Below are 14673 nucleotides of genomic sequence, written 5' to 3' on the forward strand. Positions count from 1 at the left end.
ACGCGCAGGCTCAGTAGTTGTGGCTCACGGGGCTAGTTGCTCCGCGGCATGTGGGATCTTCCCAGACCAGGGCTCGAACCCGTGTCCCCTGCATTGGCAGGCAGATCCTCAACCACTGCGCCACCAGGGAAGCCCTCCTGTGCTGTTTTTATTCAAAGTTTATTTTTTGGCAGGTGTCACATTTGTGTTTGTATTTTTTCCTCCTGGTTTCTCTCCTCCCCCTGATTGGAGCTGGGGGGTTTTGTTTTTGTTTTGGTAAAGGGACTAAGAATGATGCTGTACTTTAGCTGGTTTGTTAATATGTTCGATTAATGCTGATTAATATGTTGGGGAGGGGGACTGAAAGCACCTCTAAATAATTACTTAATTGTTAAATGTCTTATTGTTCTGGCAGTCACCAAGCAATAAAGTCTACGTGTGGTACTCAGGATTATCCATGCCACTGCTACTGTTACTTCCCCTTCTCTTAAACTATATCTATTCAATTACCTAAGTTTTACACTTGAGAAATAGGATTTTGAAGACTTGAAAGTTATTTTTTAAGAATTTTTTTTATTAATTTGTATTTTTAGTGTTCTGCAGATGGTTTCTGGAAAGACTTTGGACTCTACATCTTTTCTTTTTAATATTTAACTGCTCAAAGAGGTGTTGCTAGCAGAGTACAAAGTATAGCAGACCCGCCCCCCCCACCCCCGCCGCGCCAAATTGGCCTTTATGTGATATTTTCATTGCCTAAAAAGAATCAGTAATAAAAATATTAAAATTTTTCTCAAGAATGTATTTTGTATTGACTTAAAGTTTTTAAAAATCCATTTTGTAAATGTTCTTAATGTTCAAATATGTCAAGGAAGTAACCTGCAGGTTTGGATTCTTTAGAGAGTGTGTGTAGTGAAGTTGGTTAGAATCATAGGCAGGAATGTGAAATCAACCCGGCCCTTATGGTTTCACTTAACCCCTTATTTAAAGATCTTCATTTACTTCTTCTCTATTTAAATCTATATGAGAAGACAGTAATCTATTTTTGTCAGAAATAACAAACCTCAGCTGGTGAACTCACTTGAAAGTGTAGGCGAGGAGTGCTGCTTATACTTTCTTCCAGCCATTAGGGCAGGAGAGTCAGAACCCAGGTCTGACCCCAAATGGTTGTTGTATTTTCTCTGAGCCATTTGCTGGTCTTTGGTTCCATCACTTCACACATCATGTGAAGAGAATGAGGACATTTACTTAGCCACCGTAGTTCTAGATGCAGAGTTTAGTTGTGAACAAAATAAATCCGTACCCGCATGGAGCTTACCTTTTGTTGAAATGTATTATTATAGTAATGAAGGTTTCCAAATGCACCATTTTCTTGGATTTCAACAAGGCCAGAAAATTCCAAAAACCTTAATTAAAAATTTTCATCCCGTATAGCTAAAACACTACTCTGCCTAAGCAAATGTATGTGTTTTCACAGATCCTGTCCCAGCAAAGCAGTGCTCATGAGTTACATGTTTCAGTTATTTACAGTGTCTGTCGTGTATATTGCATAGTGCTGGGATCAAGGTTTCTTTGTTTAAAAGTCTGTTTAATGTTTGAAACTGCCATTAGGTACATGATGTTTGTTTGATTAACAAAAATTACTGTAGTATAACTGGTATGTATGTTACCAGATGCAAAAAAAATAAATGACCAACAGTGTGTGCCACTCATAGTTCCGAGTACTTTACTTGAGGCAGTTTGGTACTCGTAAGAATCCTAAGGATATTATTAATCACCTCATCTTTACAGAACAGGAAGTTGAGGCACAGATAGGTTAAGTGGCTTGACCAACATCATATAGCTGGTAAGTAGCAAAACTGAAATTTGAATTGAGGCAGTATGTTTGCAGAGTTGTGTCTTCACTGCTACGTTATACTGCCCTTCCAGCCCAGCACGCTAAATAATAATAGTCAAGGAGTCTCAGCTCTGCTATGCGACCTCCATTAGCTTTTCTTCTCATCTGTGCCTCCGTTTCCCTTTATAGATTGATATAAAATGTTACTTATGCCATGGGTTTCTCCTCAGTTGTCTAATCTGTAAATTTTAGAGGTAACAAGATCTAGAATAAGCTAGTTACAGAAAAGATGTCAGAGGCATATAATTCCTGCCTATTTCTGTACAGCTGAGATAGAACAATATTCTGATAGATTTTATTCTTTTTTGTCCTCCTTTGTAGAAAAGAGTAGTTGAACAGCTTCGGAAGAACCTGATAGTAAAGCAAGAACAACCAGACAAGTTCCAAATACAGCCATTGCCACAATCTGAAAACAAACTACAAACAGCACAGCAGCAACCACTACAGCAGCTACAGCAGCAACAGCAGTACCACCACCACGCCCAGTCGGCTGCATCCTCTCCCAGCCTGACTGCTTCACAGGTACAAGTGTGGATGGAGCACCTCGGGCTTCGTGCTGTAGGCTGATTTGCTATGGGTCATGGAGAACTAGGTCCTGTTTCAGACTATGTTACCAACCTCAACCAGCACTAAACAAAGGTTATTTTGGTTACTTTTTTATACTGTACTGGGATGATAATCACTTGAAATTCATTGCCTGAAGGAAATGACATTACCAAGGAGTAAAAGTTAAACTGATTTCCCATCTGTCCAAAGAAGGAGAAAAGGTAATCAGTGACAACAAAATATCACTTCTCTGTATTAGAACAGAATTAACGTCTTCTTTTGAACTTCTGGAAGTATTTATTTGCACTTGTTCTAAAAGTCTTTGTGACTTGACCCTCAGGAATTGTTTTTCTGGAATTCTTAGCAATTTTAGATGTGGAGATATTCCAGGATCAATACCCATGGAACCAGGTAGAAAGAGGCATTTAGAAGGTGGTATATTTCATAGAAATGAAATATTCATTTCCAAGTCCAGTTCCTCTCATACGAGAATATGTATCTGTTCTCATATACTAAAGGAAATCTGAAATGGAAGCTACAGGTCAAAAATAGCACTAAGGGGTGGGAAGCCTAATAATATGCTAATTGGTGTAGCTGTGCAAATGATTTTACTGAAAAGGGCATTTACACTACCATATAATGTAAGGATATTGAGGCAATCAAGACACACAAAAAGGACATATTTGGGAATGTTTCTATTAAGAAAAGTATTCAAGCTTGATCTCCACATACTTATATGTAGTGTGGGCATACCTTTTAAAATGGGACACTTGAGCAGTGGTTCTTGATCTTTGGAGGTCCCAGACTCCTTTAAGACTGTTGAAAGCCATGGATTCCCTCCCTGGAAAAATACACACTCACACCTAATACAGTCATTTTTGCACATGGTTTCAAAGACTTTGGGATCTTCTGAAACCTGAGCATGGACACCTCTCACCCACCAACACCATCTTCACTGTATCTATATGTAGAGCAAAAGATTTTAGTTTACTTGGTTAGTCACCACTTATGGACATTGGGCTGGTTCATATACAATATTTTGCAAATGAAAAATACATTACTTACAAAAATACTGAAGATTACTAAAGATAGTTAACAGTTAATAGAGGTTACCATATACTGGCATTGTCCTAAGCACTTTACATGTATAACATACAGAGTCCTCACCCCATCCTACTAAGGACAGTATTATTATTATCTCTGTTTTTTAGAAAAGAAAACTAAGGCACAGAAAGATTAAGTAATTACCTAAAATCATATATCTATTATATGGTGGAGCCAAGATTTGAACCCAGATGTTCTGGTTAAAAATTCCGCCCATTCGCTACTGTAGACTGCCATACAATACCAAAAAGAGAAATGCCAACATTATATAAAATGCCAAAGAAGGAAAATGAAGAATCCCTGTTGTAAATCAGGTAGCTAGAGTGGCCTACATCATTTTTACCCTAATCTCCAAGGCTATTTGGAAATTAGGCATTCAAACTGACTTTAAACCCCCCCTGACCAGCATTTATATTTCTTCTAAAAGATTGCCTATAAGTTTACTTTTTTTGGAGTTTTAAACAGAGTTGGATTGGTTGTTCTCGTCTCAAAGTACAATTTGATCAGAAAGTGTTTACATGGAAGGAGTGTGGTAGAATTCATTGTTTCCTGGTACTAGGAATTTTCTCTCCTAACCCATGGAAACTTTCTGTTCAAGTACCATTCCATATCACACAAATCAGAGAAAATACTTATATAATACTTACAATAGCTATTTCCTTCCCTGGTAATCTGAGTTCTGTGCTGCTTTGGGATGGTAATAGTAAGGGGCCTAGGGCTATCCCCAAAACAGTGTTATGTGGCATCCCTCCATCTGGTAGCCCACCTGATATATTTAATTGATTTAGCTAAGCTTGTTTTATATTATTTTGTTTTGTTTAATGTTAAAAGCCATAAGATCTCTAGGTTATTGGGTTTTGTTTTTATAGTAAACTGTCAGTCATTATTTATCACGTGCTCCTTATATGAGAGCTTCTGGTATATAAAGAGGTAGTAATGGTCCCTGCCTAGAATCTGGTAAACTATGATAATTATTTTCATTCATTATGTAAATACTTATTGAGTCTCTACTATATGCAAGCTTTCTGTTAGGCAATGTCTTGTAAATAAGACAGAATTTCTGTCTTCAAGAGCATAACAAATTTAGAGGAGAGGAAGATGTAAACGGCTAACAAAGAAGAATAAAATGAAAGCACCTGTGAAAGTACCAGAGGACAGTAATATTGACTAGAGGGATCAGAGAGTGCTTCCTAAAGGAGGTGGCTTTTGATCAGGGCCTTGACAGATAAGTGAGATTTCAGTGATGGAGCACAGGGGGAAGAGCATCGAGGTGTAGAGAACAATGTGAACAGAAGTATGGACTCAAAAAAGTAAATGCGTGTCTTGGAAATAGCAAGTAGGCTGATGTGGCTGGAGCGTGGATTCCAGGAAATGGTGGAGAGGGATATAAAACCAGAAGGTAGGAAGAGGCTAGCTTGTGGAAGCCCTCCAATATGTGGCAGAACTTTTGGGGGTTTTGGCAGTCATAGGGAGTCATTAAAGATTCATGAGGTCAGGGACAAATGGGAAGTTTAATATACGGCATATACTAAATTTCTAAGTCCAGAAAGGATTAACTATTAATTTAGCAATCGGCATGGGCAGGGAGGAAGGGCTAGAATGAGAAAGCGTTTTATTCTAAGTCAGGTGATTAGCATGTACCAAGTCATGGGGCAGTGGGAGGATCAGTCCCCTTTACTCAGCTAACGCCAGCTTATGTTTGTATGTATATTTTGAAATTTTTCCAAACTACAGAAAAAAAATGAAAGAATAGTTGAACACAGGCGTACCCTTCAACTTAAATTCACAACTCTGTCATTTTAAATGAGTACAAATGTAAAGAGGCATGCAGTTAATAAAACCAAACAGAAAATAAGCCCTCATAGACAGAAGGAGGAGGGGTTCTATTGATAGTTGTCCGAGTGTACAACAGTTACCTTCCATTCAAAATTAAACAAATAGGGATTTCCCTGGTGGCGCAGCGGTAAAGAATCCGCCTGCCAATGGGGCACGGGTTTGATCCCTGGTCCAGGAAGATCCCACATGCCGTGGAGCAACTAAGCCTGTGTGCCACAGCTACTGAGCCTGTGCTCTAGAGTCCTCGAGCCACAACTACTGAGTCCACGTGCCACAACTTCTGAAGCCCATGTGCCTAGAGCCCGTGCTCTGCAACAAGAGAACCCACTGCAGTGAGAAGCCCGCACACTGCAACAAAGAGTAGCCCACCGCTCGCTGCAACTAGAGAAAGCCTGCACGCAGCAATGAAGACCCAACGCAGCCAAAAATAAATAAAATTTTTAAAAAATTAAACAAATAGTCTAAAATAGGTGTGGAAGTTAATTAGAGCCCATAGTAATAATCCCTCTAAGTTCTGATTTGTACGTTGGAGTTTATCTTTTTTAAATCGATACCTCGTGCTTTGCAGGTAAAAAAAAAAAAAACTTAGCAAAAAAATAAAAGGATTTTGCTGTCAGTGCTTCTTGCCATGTATTTTCTGCATTAACTTCTAGTTCATGCAGTTTGGGTTTTGTTCATAAAGAACCCCTTCATGAAACTGGGGAAACTGCTGTCATCTTTTGAAGGTGATCATACTTGGATAGCATCAACCAGCCAAGGACTAATCACAGCTTCCATAAAAATAATTTTTTTTTTCTGGGCACCTTTCCTCACTGTCTTCTCTTCCTCCTGCCAGAACAATTCAGAGGTTTTCATTAGGTTTGGATATCAAAATTCTAGATTCTCTCTGTCATCAGAACTCCAGGAGTTTGATTTATGTTCCCTAGTACTTAACAGTAGAATAAGCACCAGACCAGGAGTGAAGATCTAAGCAGTACCTGTGTCAATACCTGGTGTCAGTAAATGGTTTGCAAATAAATGTAGTCTTCAAAAGCTTTTCATCAGTGCATATAGTACTAGGTCTTGTGCCTCTGTATACAAAGAGAGTTATGTAGATGCTAGAATAGATGGAGTGAAATTAGCTACAACCAAATATTTATAAAGTAGAATAAAAATGCTAACCTAACCTATGAACAGACTTGTTAGAATTCAGTGCTTTTTAGTGTTGCAGGTAATGCTAAGTATATAAATCAGGTGAGTTTGAGGTTTTACTCACTTTTTAAGAAAAATTATTCAAAAGATTGTTAATGACTTACCTGATCAAGGATGTTTTAAACAAAAGCATATTGACCCTCTTTTAAAGTAGAACCAACATGCATGACTGTGTTTAAAATCCATGTCAGTGAGTTCTGCTGACTAGAGCTTTTCTTCCATAACCTGTGTTGGCACCAGGATTGAATGCCATCTGGTGTGACTTGCTCACCACTTCAAAAAGTTCTTCGTATTTGAATGTTTTAAATTGATGGAGAGAGCTAATATCACACTGGGTTAAAAACACATATTAAAAATAGCAGGTAATACAAAGTCAGTCCCGCTGCTACACTACTGTAACATTTCTGATGATAAATAGCACTTAGCTTTTATTTGGTTTTCATCACTGATAGGCAGGATGACCTGCTACCTCCCAAAATAAATAATTATCCGTGTTCCCCCTTTTACTCCCATTTCACGCTTGAGAGGACAACGGCAAGGAGAATGAGCCATTCTGTATTGTTGACTTAGAGAAGAGGAACCTATTTGGGTGATTTTAATTGCAGGCACCAATAAGGATTGCTCATTAGGCTGTGATGGGATAGACAGGGCCAGATTATGACATTGTTTAGGTTAAAAGAAAAAAAAGTTGTTAATGCATGCATGTATGTGTTTAAGGTAGAAAAATTACTTAGAACCAAACAATACACAAGGGCTTGCATAGACACTGAAATAGAAATTCACAAAGGAATTTGTTCAGATCTGTTTCAGGGAGAGTGGGGTCCTTTTCCCTGGTCGAGGGCAGTGCTGTCCAGTAGAACTTTCTGTAGTGTTGGAACGCTCCACTGTCCGGTTTGGTAGCCACTAGCCGTGTGTGGCTGTAAACATGTGAAATGTGGCTGGTGTGACTGAGGAACTGATGTTTTAATTTTTATTTTGTTTTCATTAAATTTGAATACCTGCATGAGGCTATTAGCTACCAAACTGAACAGTGCCAGTAAGAAGAAAAAGGTGAAATAATATCAAAATCAGAACCAACAAGTTAGACCAGGTATATTTTCACGTTTCGGAAACATCTCTATCTTGAGTGACTAGTAGCATTCGATAGGTGTGTATGCCATGAAATGAGGTTGTTTATATTTTCTTGTTTTGTAGCTGGCTCCTTTAATTACTCTAATAGAAAGTCTAGAAAAATACAGCTTCAAAGCTGCAGTAGCGCTTGTGGAGCATCAGTCCTCTCACCTCAGTTCAGACTCTGATCTATAAGACTTTCTGAAACTCAGGTGTTCGTTTCCACCTTGTCGCCTTTTTCTGGATCTTTCCTCACTTCTGCAGCAGTCCTGCAGAGCAAAGATTGTAGGTTGTGATTCATATCCCTTTGGTATCAAGAGCTGGTATTTAGTATACTAGTTGGTTAATAGGTTTCATTATCTGGAGTTTGGGATTTACTGCCTTTGAGGCAACAATTGTACTAATTCTTATGTGAGTTGCCCTTCCTCTTCTCCAGGGTGGCACTCAAAAGAATTAAAAGACACTGTCGTTTTATCCCAGCCTTTGTGTCACAGGAGGCAGATATCCAGAATTATATGATAGCTTTCTTCATATTGAAGAGGTTGTAGCAATTAATGATAGAGATGGTGTGTACCTCATTGATTTGCAACTTCTACAAAATTTAAATTAATTGAGAGCAAGCAAAGAATTAGAAAAATCAGAAGAAATAGGTATACTCATATTCTGTATCTGTAAACCCACCCCCTTCCTTGTTGAGAACCCTGTGCCCATATTAGTCTGCAGTTATTACTATGAACTTAAAGCTAAATTTGAGAACTCTGGCAAACTAGAGATTGCCTTTCCGTATAGTAAGAACCGTGCTTTATGTACACGAAAGAAATGTTGTTACACCAAGAAACTTGACTGATGATGAGAATTATTGCTTTGTTTTCTTCTGGAGGCTAGCATTTTGTTTAGTGGGATGACACTTCAGCGTCCTAATGTCTGTTCTCCATGTCTCCTAGAAGACTGTAACTACAGCTTCTATGATTACCACAAAGACACTACCTCTCGTCTTGAAAGCAGCAACTGCGACCATGCCTGCCTCTGTTGTGGGCCAGAGACCTACCATTGCTATGGTGACCGCCATCAACAGTCAGAAGGCTGTGCTCAGCACTGATGTGCAGAACGCACCAGTCAACCTCCAGACGTCTAGTAAGGTCACTGGGCCTGGGGCAGAGGCTGTCCAAATTGTGGCAAAAAACACAGTCACTCTGGTAAGCCAGCAGCTGCTACTCATGTGTGCCCACATGCGAGGGTTCAGGATGTGCATTTGTGGAGTATATCCATTTTATGCTCCTGCTGGATTTTTCGGTCTCCATCACTCTTCTATCATACCAGATTCCCCTTCGGGGCTGACAAGGGAATATGGCATTCCTGCTACCTATTTAAATAACTATAGAGGTGTTCTTACACCAAGGATCAAAACTCTTTGAGGTATTATCTGAGGCCAAAGGATGACTTGACTTAAGGGGGGAAAATGTCCTTCACAGAGGCATTTACACTGTTTCATGTATCTCTCCCTCTATCCTAACCACACTCCTTCCTGTGAAACTAGAGTGCTTAAACTCTCTGGTACTATGTTACCAATTTGGGGAAAATGCTGTGAATTTTTTTAGTACACTCTTCCTTGAAATTGCACTCGGGAAGTACTGGAGCTAGTTGGGCACTTAAAAATTTTTCAAGAAACTCACAAATAACAGTGTACATGTCCAAGGTCCATCAGAAAAAAGATCCCTAGAAGGAAGAAGCACTTGAATAAAAATTGTTCTTGAGATTTCTAGGGTAAAACTGTCTAAAAACTGTTTTCAGAATATACCCAAATTGTAGTTTAAATGTCCATTCTTAAAATGGAAGCTAAGAGCTCTTAGTGGCTTTCGAATAATGACCAGTGGTGAGTGAAACTAGAGGGCATTAAAGTGAAGCTTTACTACTTACCCAGGAATCTTTAGGGGAGTAACCAGATCACTCAGCCGGACGCTGAGAGCTAGAACATTCTCTGTAGGAATAAAGCCGTTCACTGTTATGTAAAGCTCTTATATTAGGAAAAAGCCCATTTGTCCAGGCAGCAAGTTGGATTTTCCTTTGGATCCAGTGTTGACTTTTAAAATACGTAAGTGCGGTAAAGCAATTATACCCCAATAAAGATGTTAAAAAAATAAAATAAAATAAAATACATAAGTGCAAGAGTTCTTGAACGTCAGAGGAAATTGTGATTGCTGAGCTTGCTGTGTTCTACGTTAGCTGTGTGAGGAAACAGAAATGAGGTTGGTTTACTTTATGGGGTAAAGCCTGCAAGCAGTAGAGTAAACAAGTTTCTTAAGGCAGTGTTAATTCAGATGATTAACTCTACGATGAAAGCTTATAGAAAATATTGTCTGATTGAGAGAATAGTGATGCTGAAAATACTTTAAGAATACCATCTTTGATATTGAATAATTATTTTCCTCTCTGATTTACTTTTCTCATTTTTTAGCAGGTTCAGGCAACACCTCCTCAGCCCATCAAAGTACCACAGTTTATCCCCCCTCCTAGACTCACTCCACGTCCAAACTTTCTTCCACAGGTGAGTAAATCAGTTGACAAGCCCAGTGATGGGTTAGGTGGGACAAAAATCCTTGTGAGCCCTTTCTGAGCAGCCTATAATGCACTTGTCAGTTCAGCTGTATTCAGATCCCACTTAGCTGAGGATTCTAGCTGCTGATCTCTATACCATGAAGAAGCTTTTTTTTTTTTTTTTTTTTTTTTTTTTTGGCTGCACTGCACAGCATGTGGGTCTTAGTTCCCTGACTAGGGATCGAACCCATGCCCGCTGCAGTGGAAGCTCCGAGTCTTAATCACTGGACCACCAGGGAGGTCCCACAAAAGGAGCTTTATTTATTTTTAATTGGAGTATAGTTGCTTTACAGTATTGTGTTAGTTTCTGCTGTACAGCAAAGTGAATCAGCTATATACAGCTATATACGTATACCCCCTCCTTTTTGAATTTCCTTCCCATTTAGGTCACCACAGAGCATTGAGTAGAGTTCCCTATGCTATACAGTAGGTTCTCATTTGCTATCTGTTTTATATTTAGTAGTGTGTATATGTCAATCTCAATCTCCCAGTTCATCCCACCCCCAACCCTTTCCCCCCTTGGTTCTCTACATCTGTGTGAGAAGAAGCTTGTTTTATCATCAGGGTTTCTTAACAATGATGAAAGGCTGTAGCAGAGGGATGTAAGGAAAGGGAAATTTTCCTAAATTTAAAATAATTAAGATAGCACCATTTTAAACCTTATAATGTTGACTTACTGGAAGAATTTAGCCAGAACTGCCTGCCAGTGGGGAAGGAACGCAGTTACCACTTCTTCCCCACAACCTCCCACCCCACTCGCTGTATGCCAGGGAGAGTAGGAAAGGAGACAATAGTGACACTAACTGGTAGGAAGTGTTCGGTTCTACTCTGGAAAGTGATGACATAGAGCATCATTCTTAAACACAAAGTCTTGATGATAAAGATTCAGACTAGGAAGCTGCACAGGGAACTTTCTACCTAGACCCAAGCAACTCTACCCATATCCTCATGAGAGTATTCTTCCAGCAATTGGCTGAACTCACCATTCTTATGGCAGAATGTCATGATTGTCCCAGTCTGGACCTTGAGAGGAGTTGACTTGCCTGGTAGAAAGATTGGGTGTTTCTGTCTGAAGCCTCAGCTTTCAGGCAAAGAGAGAAGGGAAAGGATGTGTGTGGTCAGTGGCCATAAGTGATTTCTGAATTGCCTGTGGGGAGGGGATGGGCAATGCTAACATAAGATTATTTCAATCGTCTATCAGATAAATTCTTAATGAATACCTTAGGTATCAAAAGAGCACTAAGAACTATGGATATGAAGTTTTCAAGATAGTTCTCAGCCTCATAGAGCTTCAGGCACATGTACAGGCAATTACTGTGTCCATTATGGGAAGTACAGGGTAGTCTGAGAATCCATGGGAAGGACAGCCAACTCATTCTTAGAATATTACAGAAAGTTTCCTTGAAGAGTTGACATTCCATCTTAGACCTAAAATCCTAGTGAAGTTAGCTTGAGAAAGTTTTGGGGGAAGAAGAAAAATGTCCCAGGCAGAGAGAAGAGCCTATATGCAAGTCCACAATGCAGAGAGACATGTTGGCTTAAGGAACCAAAGGAAATTTGGTGTGGCTGAGCACAGTGGGCCATGTGGCTGACTCAGGCTAGAGTAAGGTGAGGCTGGAGAAGCCCATAGGCCAAAGCCTTTGGAACCTTGTAGGCTATATAGGAATTAGGGCCTTACGTAGGAACAGTGGGGCTCCATTAAATTACTTTCAAACAGGTACTTGACATGATCAGATTTTTGTTTTAGAAAATTCCCTCTTACCACTGTGTGGAGAATAGATTGGAGATTGTCAGGAATGTGGCAGGAAAAACAGGACATTGTCAGCGATAACAGTAGCTAATATTTAGAGAATCTTGCTAATGTGACACTTACTGCACGAGGCACTGTACATGGGTTATCTATTTTAATCCTCACAACAACTCTGTGAAAGTAGGTATTCAGGTAAGAATCTAAGAATAAGAACCTAAGGCTTAGTCTTTGTCTTTCAAACGGTGGGGCGTGACCCATTAGTAGGCTGTGAAATCAATTTAGTGGATTGTAACCAGAGTTTTTAAGTAAAATGAACAAGACAATAGGAAATGTTAGAGTATGTAGCACGTAAGTATTTTTTCATGAAGTTTTTATGTTAGAGAGGTAGAGATAAATATGTATGCGTATTGGTTACAGCGTGAAACATATTTCCTGTTGTGTATCCACAGCACACACTATAGGGTTGTCTTAGATGCAGCTAAGTATTCAGACTCACAAGACTATCAGAGGCCACACTTGGCACCAGTCTACTTGGAATGATATAGGACAGAAACCAGAGCTTGCCAGCAAGACAGCTTCTTCAGTAGGAATCCCTATAGCAGTCCATATAATAGTCTCTACGGCTGTCCAGGGACTGCTCAGGTACAGGGAAGTGAGATCTTTATCAGGTCAGTGGGAGAGCCACCCTAGCACAGAAATCTTATGCCTTACAGGAGCCTAATATATCTTATAACAATTCTATAGGCATGGCTTTCAAAGTCCCCGCAGTGGACAGGCACAGTTACAAGAGTCACCCCATTTCAGGAAGCCCAAAGCAGGGTGTCTCATCGTCTTTTTTTTTTTTTTTAAACAACTTAAAAATGTTTATTTTTAATAACGTATTTCCATCTCTGCTTTTTGCAAGTAATGGAAATGTTAGATTTGATTTAGCAGCAAGAGGTCATTTGTACCATAAGCAGTGTTGCCTGCTAACATAGTTGACATTCTTCCCTTATCAGGTTTCCAGGGGTATACAGCTAGAGAGTTAACTGAAGGTGAAATTCTTATGCATAAGGAGAAAGGATTTTGCCCACAGGTCACAGTTTAGAAAGTTTGAAAAGTACTCTTGGAGAGATTAGGTGTGTTATCTTAGGTTACACAGCTAGCTAGTAAGTGGTAGAACCAGAATTTGAACCCAGGCAAGGCTGATCCCATGTTATTAATCACAGTTTTCTGCCACTGTTTCAGTAAAGCAAACACAGCTAGAGTAGTGGTAGTAAGGATAGAAAGTAGACATATCTGAGAAGGATTTAGGAAGTAGAGGTAGAGTAGGAAGCATTAGGAATGATTCTGAAGTTTTTTTAGTAAGAAAGGGGCATTTACTGATGTAATGATTATAGGAAGAAGAAAAGATTGGAAGAAGAAGTTGATGAGTTTTGGACATGCTGATTTTGAACTTCTTGTGAAATTTCCAAGTAGAGATGTATAACAGGGAGTTGAACAAATGACTCTGAAGTTAAGGAACTGTGTGGTCCTGAGATACAAGTGTGGAAGTCTTTAGTATATAGATAGTAGTTGAAGCTGTAGGATGCAGTGAGAGTTCCCGGGAGGAGTGAGGACATTGGGAAGAAAAGGGGTACCAGGACAAAACCCTGAGAAATATTTATATTTTGGATTGGGCAGAGGTAGAGGAAGCCACAAAGGAGACTTAGAGAAGGAGCACCCAAGAACAGGGAGTTAGAGGGCCAGAGATGGGAGTGAACTGAGCTGTGGATATGAAGAAATTTAGAACGTGAATTAAGGGCAGTGGCAGCATTATTACCATACTGGGCACAAGTTCTGGGTGGGACCAGTCTCTGGATTAGGCATTTGACCTCAGCCCGAAGAGGCGGCATGGTATAGGAGAGGGAGCTACGGTTTGGAATCAGAAAAACTACATTCTGGGGTAACATTTGCATCCTCTTAAGAGCTCATGCATCTTTGTAATATTATATATGCTGAGATCTATAGAATTGATAATACTAAAATGGATATTAATATTTGTACTGAATACCATTTCACTCACATATATAGTATAGAGGATCTGGCAATGTCTAAGATTTATAGGACTTGAGAAGTTTAAGTAATGCAATAATTGTTCTTTCTTTCTCCATAGGTTCGACCTAAGCCTGTGGCCCAGAATAACATTCCTATTGCCCCAGCACCTCCTCCCATGCTTGCAGCTCCTCAACTTATCCAGAGGCCTGTCATGCTGACCAAGTTCACTCCCACGACCCTCCCTACCTCCCAGAATTCCATCCACCCCGTCCGTGTCGTCAATGGGCAGACTGCAACCATAGCCAAAACGTTCCCCATGGCCCAGCTCACCAGCATTGTGATAGCTACTCCAGGCACCAGACTCGCTGGACCTCAAACTGTACAGCTTAGCAAGCCAAGCCTTGAAAAACAGGTACAGGCAGAGTACGCACCTTTTTTGGGCAGTAGCTTTGCCATGGAGGCTGGTCAGTCTGTAAGGGGTCTTTATCTTCTCAATGGCTCCTTATGCTAGCACCATTGTCTGTTACTTATCGTGTGATAATTTATCCACAATGCAAAACGGCTGTTCTTACTGAAGAAAGTTGGGTTGCTTTACCCACCATCCCCTTATACATGAATTTCGATTCCTGTGTGAATGAGCTCCCCCTGCTGC

The 14673-nt window shown here is 39.9% G+C and overlaps 1 protein-coding gene across 20 annotated transcripts in view; it reads left to right on the top strand.

Annotated features, from left to right (window-relative positions):
• PHF21A (PHD finger protein 21A) overlaps window positions 1–14673 on the top strand; it is a 194409-nt gene that overhangs the window by 136744 nt on the left and 42992 nt on the right. For 13 of the 20 annotated variants that reach the window (XM_089914886.1, XM_089914887.1, XM_022592150.3 and 10 more), the window contains 4 exons: window positions 2195–2395; window positions 8605–8856; window positions 10116–10205; window positions 14140–14433. In XM_089914886.1, coding sequence (XP_089771012.1) covers window positions 2195–2395; window positions 8605–8856; window positions 10116–10205; window positions 14140–14433 — 837 coding nt within the window. The remainder of the gene's footprint in view (window positions 1–2194; window positions 2396–8604; window positions 8857–10115; window positions 10206–14139; window positions 14434–14673) is intronic. The other 7 variants (XM_089914883.1, XM_089914889.1, XM_089914885.1 and 4 more) reach the window with 3 other exon arrangements.

Source organism: Delphinapterus leucas, chromosome 7 (assembly GCF_059928025.1).
Source record: "Delphinapterus leucas isolate spDelLeu-1000000601 "Yukka" chromosome 7, BTC_Dleu_Yukka2, whole genome shotgun sequence".
Lineage (NCBI taxonomy): Eukaryota > Metazoa > Chordata > Mammalia > Artiodactyla > Monodontidae > Delphinapterus > Delphinapterus leucas.